Below are 12,832 nucleotides of genomic sequence, written 5' to 3'. Positions count from 1 at the left end.
AGCATCATAGGTGGTGATTTAACCCACTGTGCCACAACTCTAGCCCAAACCTGTACTATTATTTTTTTTACTTAATATTTTTCTTTGTTGATTCACCTTGTTAGTCTTATCCTAATCTATAACTTCTACAAAATCATAGCCTTAATGAATTGTGTATACTTTTTTCTCTTGAATATTTACTTAGGTACTATTGAAAATCATCTCACCATTGGTGATCTGGGAAGTTCATTTTGGGGAAATTTGCCAAATACAGATTCTATGATCTACTTCTTGACCTTAGAACATAGTTTTCATGCTCTAAAATTTTTTTGAGGTAGAGGTCGGGCAGGAGATTGTTGTTATTTTTCTCCTAATTCCTTTCCCAGTCAGTTTAGCCAACAATAGTCAATGAGGATGGAAATAGTGGTAAGATACAGATCTTTCTTAAAGAGTTTACACTCTGGTAGATGAATTACTAATATAGCTAGCTAAAACATTATAAGTTATTTTGTTTCTGGAAGTTCTTCCTGTATTAATCCTATGCAAAGATATCTTCCTCTTATACTTTTGTGTATTTCATTTATTGATCTGCTTCATTTATTTGATTCTTGCCACTTCTCATATATAAAAACCATTATTTTACTCTTCTCATTTTTGTTCATGTTTATCTTCTTTTGTTTTATAAAATATTTATTTGAAAGACACAGTCTCACTCACACATACAGGGAGAGGGAGGAGGGGGGGCAGATGAAGAAGGAGAAAGGGAGGGAGAGTGAGATATTTTCCTATCTGTTAGTTCAGTCTGCAAATGGCCGCAATGGCTCAGATTGGGCCGGGCTGAAGCCAGGAGCTCAGAACTCTGTCTGGGTTTCTCACTTGTGTGGTAGCAGCCCAAGTAATTGGGCCATCATCTGTCGCTTTTCCAAGTGCATTAGTAGGGAGATGAATCAGAAGAGGAGTAGTGAGAACTGGAACAGGCACTCCTATATGGGATGCTGGAATTGGAAGCAATGGCTTAACATAGTGAGCCACAATACTGGCTGCTATGTTTATCTTATGATGATGAAAATATTTTTACATTCTTTTATGAGTGTTGTACTGAGTAGGAGCTAAGTAATATGACAGGGTTAGACAGGGAAATATCATATTTCATAAAAATAACAACATTTTTATTGGTTTTATGTCACAAAATTTTATTTTCCTTACAATGATGCCTCATGAATATAAAGTTTGAAAAAACATTTGGAAGCTAAATCTTGCGACAGAGGTAACTAAAAAAATGAAAATTATGAAGGACCTTCTGTCAGACCGTAAACAAAGGAGCAGTGATTTTTGACTAAAGATAATGTAAGGGGTTATTATTTTAATTTGTACCACTGATGACTGGGGTGTCCAAGTTGTATTATTTATGTCTATTGTTTGTTTATAAAAGGCGATGCTATTGTTTTTCTTCAGTGTGACCTCTTATCACTGGCTCATTCTCTTCCCAGCATCTTTCTGGTCTATTTCCTTCATGTCCTATTTACCCACTATTATTTCACCCATTTTTTTCATAGATTCCTTTCATACTTTTGTTCTCCTTCAACTCCCTTCTTGTATTCATCTTCCTTCTTGCCTTTTCCTACTTGTCTTCATCTCCCTCCTTGTCATCTTCTTTCTTGTCCTTGTCTTTATCTTCCTTTGTGTCCTTGTTCTCCGTATCATCTTCTCTCTTGTCTTCATCACCCTTATCCTTGTCTGCATCCTCTTTGCTCTCCTTGTCTTCCTGTCCCTTTCTAACCTCGTCCTTATCCTCATTCTTGTCCTTGTTTTCATTTTCCTTATCCTTATCCTCAACCTCCTTGTTCTCTTTGTCTTCCTGTCCCTTCCTAACCTCATCCTCATCCTCCTTCTGGTTCTTGCCCTCCTTGTCTTCATCTCCCTTTTCCTTGTTCTCATTCTTCTTATTCTCTTGGTCCTCCTTGTCTTCATCTCCATCGTTGTCTTCTTCTCTCTCCTTATGTTCTCCCTTCTCGTCCTTGTCTTTATCTCCCTTCACGTCCTTGTCATCCATGCCTTTTTCCTGCTCCTTGTCTTCATGTCCCTGCCTGTCCTTGTCCTCATCCTCATCCTTGTCCTCCTTGTCTTCACCTTCTTTATCCTTGTCCTCATTCTTCTTGTTCTCTTTGTCCTCATTGTCTTCATCTTTGTCTTCTCTCTCCTTATGTTCTCCCTTCTTGTCTGTATCTTCCTTCATGTCCTTGTCCTTGTTGTCTTGTTGCTCCTTGTCTTCATACCCCTTCTTGTCCTTGTCCTTCTTTTTATTTTCCTCCTTGTCTTCATCTCCCTCTTTGTCTTCTCCCTTCTTGTTTTTACCCTCCGTCATGTCCTTATCTTTCTGTCCCATATTGTCCTCATCCTTCTTCTTGTCCTGGTCCTCCATGTCTTTGTCTCCCTCCTTGTCCTTGCTGTCCTTGTTCGCATATCCTTTCTTATCCTTATCTTCATCTCCTTTCTTGTCTTCACTTTCTTTTGTGTCCTTGTCTTTGGTATCTTCATATCCCTTCTTGTATTTAAACCCCTTGTCTTTGTCTTCCATCTTCTTCATGCCTATCTTTTGTTCCCTTTTTTCGTTACTTCCTTTCCTTGATTGACCATTCTCCACCTTCTTTTCCTTGTTCCTGTTCTTAGTATATTTCTTTCTGTCTGCTTTTTTTCTCTTTTCTTTTTCACTCAGAGTTTTCATGGGAAGCTCTTCAACTTTCATTCCAGTTTTCTGATTTTGTTCCTTTTCATAGGTCTCAGCAAGGCCGCTTAATTCTTTCTTATGCTGATATTTAGGACAAATTTGACTGCATGGTGATGAGACTACTTGAATTCTCAAATCAATTTCTTGTTTTGGAATAGTTTTCCTTGCTTCTGTAGTGTCACTTTTTATTTCTGCTTTTGAATCTTCTCTCATATTACCTGAAAATATAATAAAGCATACATTAAAGTGTATAATTTATATCTTAACTGTAATTTCTCTCCATTGTCACCTCTTTATTGTCACAATTTTGCAATAAGTTTGGGACAATAATCTTGCTTTCCTTATAATATAAAGTATATGAAGCTGCATATATATATATATATATATATACAGAATTAGGTAGAATATTCTTGAACTACAGACTCTTTTCATGAGATATAATTTAGAAAAAGAAAAATACAACAAAAAGAATTATTAGTAGAATATGGCTAGAGTTGATGCATGATTAAAATTAATAGAAGATATAGACTTTTGAAAAAGACATTTTTTTCTGAGAAAATTATATTGTTATACAATGTTTGTGATTCCTTAAAGCACTTCACCTTCCTGAGTGATAAAGAAATTACTAAATTAGTCCTTATTTTAAGGGACAAAAAAGCTAAAACTTTTCTTATTTATTTCACAAGTTTTCATGGAGTTGCATTAGAAGTGACTTAGTGGTAGAAACAGCATCAGAAAAACAGATGGTCCTTGTAATATCTGTGCTAATCATAGGAATATCTCTTGCATTGTGATATGTAAAAATTAAAATTACTCTTTTTTTAAATAGGAGAGATTGCTTGTTGAAATCAGATTAGTTACATTTAATTTTTATTTCACCTTTTAATTGATATAGAGTGTTAGCTTTCATCATGTTTTGATGCTCTTTTTGTTATTTACTATAGCGCAAATTGGACCAGTAGTTATAATGGAATGTGATTAAAATTATAATTTAAATTGGTAATGAGAGCTAAGAGTCTCACCATGTTGGGGTAGGTTAAGAGTTTTAAAGAGAGTTCAAGTTGTTGTACAGTGGCTTTTCTTGATAAGAGTCACAGGTATCTAGCACTGGTCACCTTGATTTATTCAGGTGGCCCTTCCCACCTGTGGATGACATACTCTATAAGTGATTCTTTCCCTTTGATTGGAGTATAGTGGTCATTTTGTGCTTGGATGTTACTTTTTTGGTAAGGAGCATCCTCATTTTTATTTCCCTTATTTATATATTTTATTAGTGTAAGAAAATTACCATTTGGGAACTGGAATATACAGCAACTTGGAAATTGTGGGAATGAATGTAAAACAATTCATAAAGTAACTTTGAAATTGTATTGAAGGTAGAGTTGGAGGAGGATCACTATGAACAACATCTTCAACAAGGTTTCTATATGGAATATGGGCCTTGTGGAATGGGTTTATTTCTTGTTTTGAGGAGACTTGTGAGACAAAATTCTGGATAACAGACAGATTATTATGTGAGGATTTAAAAAATGTTTGGGTTCTATTACTTATTATATGAACTTTGCCAAAAATACTGTGAGGACAAAATGAGATAAAATGTATCAGTATGCTATAAAAATTGTTAAAGTAGTATATGGCAAATATTTGGGGTTTACTTTTTTTTTTGACAGATAGAGTTAGACAGAGTGAGAGACAGAGAGAAAGGTTTTCCTTCTGTTGGTTCATCCCCCAAATGGCCGCCAGGGCTGGAGCTTCGCCGATCCGAAGCCAGGAGCTGGGTGCTTCTTCCTGGTCTCCCACGTGGGTGCAGGCATCCAAGCACTTGGCCATCCTCCACTGCCTACCCAGGCCACAGCAGAGAGCTGGACTGGAAGAGGAGCAATTGGGACTAGAACCCGGCACCCATGAGGGATGCCAGTCCTGCAGGTGGAGGATTAACCAAGTGAGCCACGGCGCTGGCCCCTGGGGTTTACTTTTTTAAAAAGAGAATTTATTAATACTTCGATTCTCAGGGTCATAGCAAATGCATGATAACTAATACAATGGAGTTTTCATCAATTCTAATGCTAATGTGATATTAATACAAAGAGAATAGAGTCATGTAGTTCATAGGTAAAATTCTAAATATTTTCCTTCCTTTCTTTCTTCTTCCTACCTCTGTTTTTCTTTCCCTCCCTCCCTCAATTCCTTCCTTCCTGCCTTCCTGCCTTCCTTCCTTCCTTCTCTCTCTTTCCTTTACTCTCTTTTTCCACCCTCCCTTCTCTCCTTCCTTAATTTTTGAGGTAACATTTAAAACATTTATATTTTAGTCAAAGGCATAATTTTGCACTAAGTAAGTGTTCAACAAATTAAAAGTAAAGATATTCAGGGGGAATATTGGCAAGGGCTATAAATAGTAATCAAATGAAAAGATGTCCATTTCACTCTTAACTAGTAAATTTTAAATTTTGACAAATCATTAAAAATATAGTAGTATGTCACTGTTAACCACTGGTTTGACAAAGATATGAAACAGAGTATGATAAAGCAGTGTTTGCAGCAGTACTGATACACACAAGCATTTCTTTTGTTGGTTTTCAATTTTTTTCAAAAAGAAATTTTACTTTAAAATGAAATTATCATAGTAGTCTTACATTTAACAATATTTCATGGTTAAAATACATTAACTGTTAGAAATTAAAAATTGTAGTTCAATGAATTAATATCACCTAACTATCCAGACTACTGAAAGCAATTTACAGATTCAGTGTGATCCTAGTCAAGATACCAATGACATTCTTCTCAGATATAGAAAAAATAATCAAAATTCATACAGAACACTAGACACTCTGAATAGCTACAGCAATGTTAAATAAAAAAAGCAAAGCCAGAGGCATTACAAGATCAGACTTGAAGACATACTACTGAGAAGTAGTTGTAAGCAAAATAGCCTGATACTACACAAAAATAGACATATAGACCAATGGAACAGAATAGAAACCCCAGAATTATTCCATGCATCTACAACCTAGACGTTGATGAAGGAGCTAAAGTCAATTCCCTGGGAAAGGATAGTCTCTCTCTCTCTCTCTCTCTTCAACAAATGGTTCTGGGAAAATTGGATCTTTACATGAAGATGTATGAAACAAAGCTCTTCGGCCAGCACCACGGTTCACTAGGCTAATCCTCTGCCTGCGGCACCAGCACCCGGGTTTTAGTCCCAGTTGGGGTGCCGGGTTCTGTCCCGGTTGCTCCTCTTCCAGTCCAGCTCTCTGCTGTGGCCCAGAAGGCAGTGGAGGATGGCCCAAGTGCTTGGGCCCTGCACCCGCATGGGAGACCAGGAAGAAGCTCCTGGCTCCTGGCTTCGGATCGGCGCATCGTGCTGGCCGTAGCAGCCATTTGAGGGGTGAACCAACAGAAGGAAGACCTTTCTCTCTGTCTCTCTCCTTGTCTAACTCTGCCTGTCAAAAAAGAAAAAGAACCAAAGCTCTTACCTTATACCTTATGCAAGTGGTATAAGTGGATCCAGGATCTACATCTATGATCTGATATCATCAAATTACTAGGGAAAACTCTGCAAGACATTGACATAGGCAAATATTTCTTAGAAGACCCCAGACGCACAGAAAACAAAGACAAAAGGAGACAGATGAGTACATCAAGCTAAGAAACTTCTATCTGCCTGCAAAAGAGACACTCAGAAAAGTGAAGAGGCAACTGACAGAATGGGAGCCAATATTTGCAAACTATGCAACTGATAAAAGATTAAAATCCAGGAGCTCAGGAGACACAACAACAAAAAAAACAAAGAATCCAGTTAAGAAATGAAAAAAAAAAAAAAAAAGGACACAAACAGGCATTATTCAAAGGCTGAAATACAAATGGTCAGCAGATACAAGAAAAAATTCTCAGTAGTCATCTTGGGATTTTTATTTTTAACATACTGAGAAAACACAATTTGGCCTTTGCATTGAATTACATGATTTAGAAAATTTTTTTAAAGATTTATTTATTTATTTGAAAGACAGAGTTATACAGAGAGAGGATAGGCAGAGAGAGAGAGAGAGGTCTTCCATCCGATGGTTTACTCTCCAGATGGCTGCAATGCCTGGAGCTCTGCTGATCTAAATCCAGGAGCCAGGAGACTCTTCCAGGTCTCCCACGTGGGTACAGGGGCCCAAGGACTTGGGCCATCTTCTACAGCTTTCCCAGGCCAGGAGCAGAGAGCTGGATCAGAAGAGGAGCAGCCGGGACTAGAATTGGGGCCCATATGGGATGCCAGTGCTCCAGGCCAAGGCGTTAACCCGCTGAGCCACAGTGCCAGCCCCGATTTTTAAAATTTCTTGTGTTCCATTTTCTTGGTTTACATCTTTGTTTTTGTGGTGAGCATTTCTAGTTTCTTCTTGAGAAGGACACTAAGAATCGGAGAACTCAGAGGGCTTCCATAGCCTTGGAAACTCATGACTGGAGCATAGGGAGATTACTGATGCCACAGACAGGAGTGTCAATTGGTAAAGTCAACAACAGGAGTCACTGTGCACTTACTCCTCATGTAGGATCTCTGTCCTTAATGTGCTGTGCATTGAGATTTAATGCTATAACGAGTACTCAAACAATATATTTCACTTTGTGTTTCTATGGGGGTGCAAACTGTTGAAATCTTTACTTAATGCATACTAAACTGATCTTCTGTAAAAAAAAAAAAAAAAAAAGAAAGAAAAGAAAAGAAACTATCAACTCCCAACTTGACTCTCACTGGGATTAAACATGACAATAGGTCTGATCTGATTTCATCATCATTAAAAAAAAATCATCTATTATTTTTCACTTTATGTTTCTGTGTGGGAGCAAACTGTTGAAATCCTTACTTAATGTATACTAAGCTGATCTTCTGTATATTAAGATAATCGAAAATGAATCTTGATGTGAATGGAAGGGGAGAGGGAGCGGGAAAGGGGAGGGTTGTGGGTGGGAGGGAAGGTATGGGGGGGAAGCCATTGTAATCCATTATTCGTACTTTGGAAACTTATATTCATTAAATAAATTAAAAAAAAAAGTAAAAAAAAAAAAAGAGAAGGACACATGGGAGATGAAACTTTTGTGATTTTCTGCTTATGAAAGTAGCCACATTTGATCTTCACATTTGTTTGATAGAATTTTAGAAGATAACATAATTCTATCTATTGAGAGTCTTTCTGTTAGAATTTTTAAGCAATATTCTATTTTTTCTAATTTTATTTGTTAATAATGAGAAATCTGTCAATTTTTCTTTATTTTAATGTTTTGAAAATGTGTGTAGTGTGTTTTGATGTGTGTCTTTTTTTTCTATTGTGTAGGTCTCTCATGTACTTTCATTTATTTTATTTATTTTTTATTTTTTAAGTATTTCTTTTTTAAGCTTTTATTTAAGGAATACAAACTTTATGTACTTCATATATTCAAATTTATGAACAGTGATTCTTCCCAGCCTACCTCTTCCTCGCTCATACTCCCACCCTTCTTCCACCTCCTTCTCCCATGACCATTTTTATTTTTTATAAAGATCTATTTTCATTTAACTTTATACTAGTAATATTAACTCTACACACTAAGCAAAGAGCTCAACAAATAGGATGGAGAAAAAACTAAAACAAAAAAACAAAAACAAACGTACAAACAACATTGTTCCTCCAGTCAGGACAAGGGCTATTCAGAATCACTGCATCATAATGTCAATTTTACTCCTATAGATTACCTTTTAGGTACTCTGTTAGTTACCACAGATCAGAGAGAGCATATGGTATTTGAATTTTTGACATTGGCTTATTTCACTAAGTATAATGGTTTCCAGCTGCGTCCATTTTGTTGCAAATGACAGGATTTTGTAAGTTTTTTGTTTTGTTTTGTTTTTAGCACTATGTAGCATTCCACAGTGTATATATACCAAAATTTCTTTATCCAATTTTCAGTTGATGGACATCTGGGTTGATTTCATATCTTAGCTATTGTGAATTGAGCTGCAATAAACATGGGAGTATGGATAACGCTTTCATATGCTGATTTCATTTCCTTTGGGTAAATTCCCAGGCGTGGGATTGCTGTTTCATATGGTAGGTCTATACAAATTTACTTATTTATTTGAGAGTCTGAATTACAGAGAGAAGAAGAGACCGAGAGAAAGGTCTTCTACCCACTGGTTTAATCACCAAATGGCTGCAATGGCTGGAGCTGGACTGATCTGAAGCCAGAAGCCAGGAGCTTCCTCCAGGTCTCCCATGAAGGTGCAGGGGCCCAAGCTCTTGGACCACCTTCCTCTGCTTTCTCAGGCCATCTGCAGACAGCTGGATTGGAAGAGGAGCAGCCAAGACATGAACTGGTGCCCACATGGATGCCAGCACTGTTGGCAGAGGGTTAACCTACTACGCCACAGTGCAGAGCTGCAGAACCCACCCCCCAACCATATACTTTTTTTTAAGATTTATTTATTTATTTGAAAGTCAGAGTTACACACAGAGAGAAGGAGAGGCAGGAAGAGAGAGAGGTCTTCAATCTGCTGGTTCACTCCACAAACGGCCGCAACAGCTGGAGCTAGACCAGTCCAAAGCCAGGAGCCAGGAGCTTCTTCTGAGTCTCCCATGAGGCTGCAGGGGGCCAAGGACTTGAGCCATCTTCTACTGCTTTCCAAGGCCATAGCAGAGAGCTGGATTGGAAGTGGAGCAGCTATCGCCTTGTCTAAATAAGATCAGAGTTGGTGAATTCAAGAGGCTTCCATAGCCTTGGCAGCTCATGACAAGTGCCTCAAGTGATTACTGACATCATAAATAAGAGTGCCAATTCTTAAATCAACACTGGGAGTCACTTTGTATCTGCTCCGTATGTAGGATCTCCGTCCTTAATGTGTTGTACTATGAGAATTAATGGTAAACTACTACTTGAACAGTACTCTAAATTTTGTGTGTCTGTGTGGTGCAGTCTGTTGAAATCTTTACTTAGTATATACTAAATTGACCTTATGTATATAAAGATAATTGCAAATGAATCTTGTTGAAGAATGGGATGAGAGAGGGAGTGGGAGATTGGATGGTTGTGGGTGGGAGGGAGGTTATGGGGGGAAAAGCTGCAATAATTCAAAAGTTGTACTTTTAAATTTATATTTATTAAATAAATAAAAAAAAAAGGAAGTGGAGCAGCCAGGACTTTAATCAGTCCCCATATTGGATACCGACACTACAGAAGGCCATGTACTTTTAATTTTCATTGTACTGAAATCTGAATGACTATCTTCTACTTTTCCCTCTTTTCTCTTTTGATCCCCCTTTCCTCACCAGCAAAATATTATATCGCTAACTGATACTTTTATCAATGTGAAGTATATTTTCTAGAACTGTTTCCTTTTTTGGTTAATTAATTAATTATTTAATTTGAGAGAGAAAGAGCATGTGCAATCGAGTTCACACTTTTCTGCTGATTCACTCCCCGAATGCCTTCCATGGCTAGGGCTGAGCAGGCCAAACCTGCGGGTGGGGGTTAGAATTTCAGTCCAGGTCTCTCATATGTGGCAGCAACCTGGCTACTTGCTGGACAATCCGCTGCCTCCCCTAGTGTACATTAGCAGGAAGCTGGAATTGAGATTAGAGCCAGGACTTGGATCCATGCACTCGGATATGAGATGTATGTGTCCCAGCTGGTGACTTAATCAACTCAACCAAATGCCTGTCCCTTTTCCTTTCTTTTAGTTCCTATTTTCTTTCTTTTTGTTTGTTTGTTTTATTTGATTCATTTGACTTTCTAGGAATTTTTTGGCATCATTTTCCAACAATTGTATGGAATATTAACATGTGTTTTGTTCATGCTTTTGATATTTTACAGCTCCTTTTCCCTTAATGCAACTTTTTTATATTGTCCTGTTTATTAATTGGTATAATATTGTATCTCCTGAATATCTTAATTATATTACTTTGGATTTTTAATTTTTATATAAATTTTGTGAATTGTTTTATCTTTAATATTTTACATAGTAGTTTGGTTCTTGGATTTTGATTTAGAGTCTGTCCTATAATGTCTTTGGAGATTGAATAATGAAGTTCTAGGTAGCTGATATTTTATGCATACATGTGAATTGTCATTTGGACAAGTAAGATTTATTTGAATGACCCTGAGTATCAAGATATCTAGGTCTTTCTTAATGCATAGTTTCTTTTATTCTAGGATGTATCCTTTACATGTCTTTTTTTTTTTGACAGAGTTAGGCAGTGAGAGAGAGAGAGAGAGACAGAGAGAAAGGTCTTCCTTCTGTTGGTTCACCCCCCAAATGGCCACTATGGCCAGAGCTATGCCAATCTGAAGCTAGGAGCCAGGTGCTTCCTCCTGGTCTCCTGTGGGGAGCAAACCGGACTAGACTGTTACTGGAATTAAGACTTATTCTATGCATCTGCTCTCCCACAATATGGCGCTGGGAGAGAAGTAAACAGCTTCCGCACAGCTGCCTCCAGTTCAACCAATTAACTGTAGGACTTGCTCCTGATTGGAGAGCAGCGTACTCGGCGTGTGGGCAGCCGAGTTAGGATTGGCGGAGGAGGACTATAAAGGAGGAGAGAGACGGCATGCACCAGGAACATCTATGGGGAACATCTAAGGGAACCCGTGCAGCCCCCGAGAGAACCGGCCGGCGGTGTGCCGCTCCCCTGCGGAAGTGGGGAATGCGGCCAGGGGGAACTGCCCTTCCACGGAGGTGGAAGGGATAGTAGCCAACCCGGGAAGAGCCAGCAGAAAACCCGGGGAGGGCCGAGCAGACGAAAGAACAGCGCAGGGTCCTGTGTTGCTCCTCCACGAAGAGGGGGAGCGACATAATGGTGCCGTGACTCGGATAGGAAACCTAGGACGGACAGGAAACCTAGGAGGGAAGAAACGGGAAGAAATGGGAAAATACCAGAGAGAGAGACTAGCAAACAGCCTAGGGAAAAGCCGGACGAAAAAGGTGCCGGAAGAAGCTATTGAAAGCCTAGGCATAGACTCGGATACGGACTATGGGGGGAAGCTGGGAGAAATCTCTAAGGTCGAAAGCGAAAGTGAAAGCTAGAACAAACAGACTCGGATGCAGACTGTGGGGAGAGGCCAGGAGAAATGAGGGAGGAGTATTGTTGGAGGAAAGCTTGGGGAAACATACCGGGTAGAGAAAAATGTTAGGGAAATTGAAGCCGCGGGGGGCAGGCCAAGGCGGACACGAAAGCCACTTTGGGATTCTCAAGTTAGCCCGGGAATAGGGGGCGAAAAGTTGAAACCAGAAGCTGAGACGTAAGCCAGATTGGGATCCGTCTGATTAGCCCGGGGAGCAAAGGACGGGAAGCCAAACCGTGGGGCGGAGACGTACGCTGGGTTGAATTCGCCAGGCTAGCCCGGGGAACTTAGATTGAATGCTAGTGGTGGACACGTAAGCTACGCTGTGTTACTCGCGGAAGCCGCCGCGTGCAGAGAGAGCACGGGGCGTGAATAGATAGGGAACGGGGCTGGCGAGGCCGTGGTTCAGACGCGAAAGGGTTAAGCGTGGAGACCGCGGAGTGCGCGAAGCCGAGCCGCGCAAAGCCGGGAAGCTGCGCAGATGAGAGAGGCGCGCGGGCTGAAGCGGCGCAGAGCCGGGAACCCGCCGGCGGGGCGAGGTGCCGGAAAGCTGCGGGGATAAGAGAAACAGAAGTTTAGAAGTAAGATGAGAAAAATAGGAATGCTGGAAGATAGAAGTAAAATGGGAGAAATAGGAATGCCCGGAGATAGAGAAATAGAGAAATAAAAAGGCCTCCCTACAACACTGCAATGTGAGAGCTTGGATTCGGTCTGCCTAATCAAGTGAGGCGATGAGCACCTGCGGGCAGCTAGCAGCTTATGCGCCGCAGGTCACCGAAGACAGGCACGAATTAACATCAGTAAGGCTTCCCCACAATACAACAATATTAAGCTTGGATTCGGTCTGCCTGAATTAAGGCAGTAAGCGCCAGCAAGCAGCTCGACCAGAGTATGAGCTGCAGGTCACCGAAGATAGGCACGAACCAACACTAATAAGTCTCCCCCACAATAAGGCAATGAGAAGGCTTGGATTCGGTTTGCCTGATAGAGCTTGTAAGCCCCTGCAGGCAGAGCAAAGCATGCGCTGCAGGGCACCGAACACAGGCACGC

The 12,832-nt window shown here is 39.8% G+C and overlaps 1 protein-coding gene across 28 annotated transcripts in view; it reads right to left on the bottom strand.

The window, feature by feature from the left end:
• Window positions 1–1,443: 1,443 nt before the first annotated feature.
• The window catches only part of TSBP1 (testis expressed basic protein 1), a 122,231-nt gene continuing 110,842 nt past the window's right edge, over window positions 1,444–12,832 (bottom strand). For all 28 annotated transcript variants that reach the window (XM_070074716.1, XM_070074729.1, XM_070074720.1 and 25 more), the window contains one exon: window positions 1,444–2,925. In XM_070074716.1, coding sequence (XP_069930817.1) covers window positions 1,601–2,925 — 1,325 coding nt within the window. In that variant the 3' untranslated portion in view covers window positions 1,444–1,600. The remainder of the gene's footprint in view (window positions 2,926–12,832) is intronic.

Source organism: Oryctolagus cuniculus, chromosome 5, assembly GCF_964237555.1.
Source record: "Oryctolagus cuniculus chromosome 5, mOryCun1.1, whole genome shotgun sequence".
Taxonomy (NCBI): domain Eukaryota; kingdom Metazoa; phylum Chordata; class Mammalia; order Lagomorpha; family Leporidae; genus Oryctolagus; species Oryctolagus cuniculus.
The sequence above is the reverse complement of the archived record's forward strand: the minus strand, read 5'-3'. Positions and strand labels throughout refer to the sequence as shown.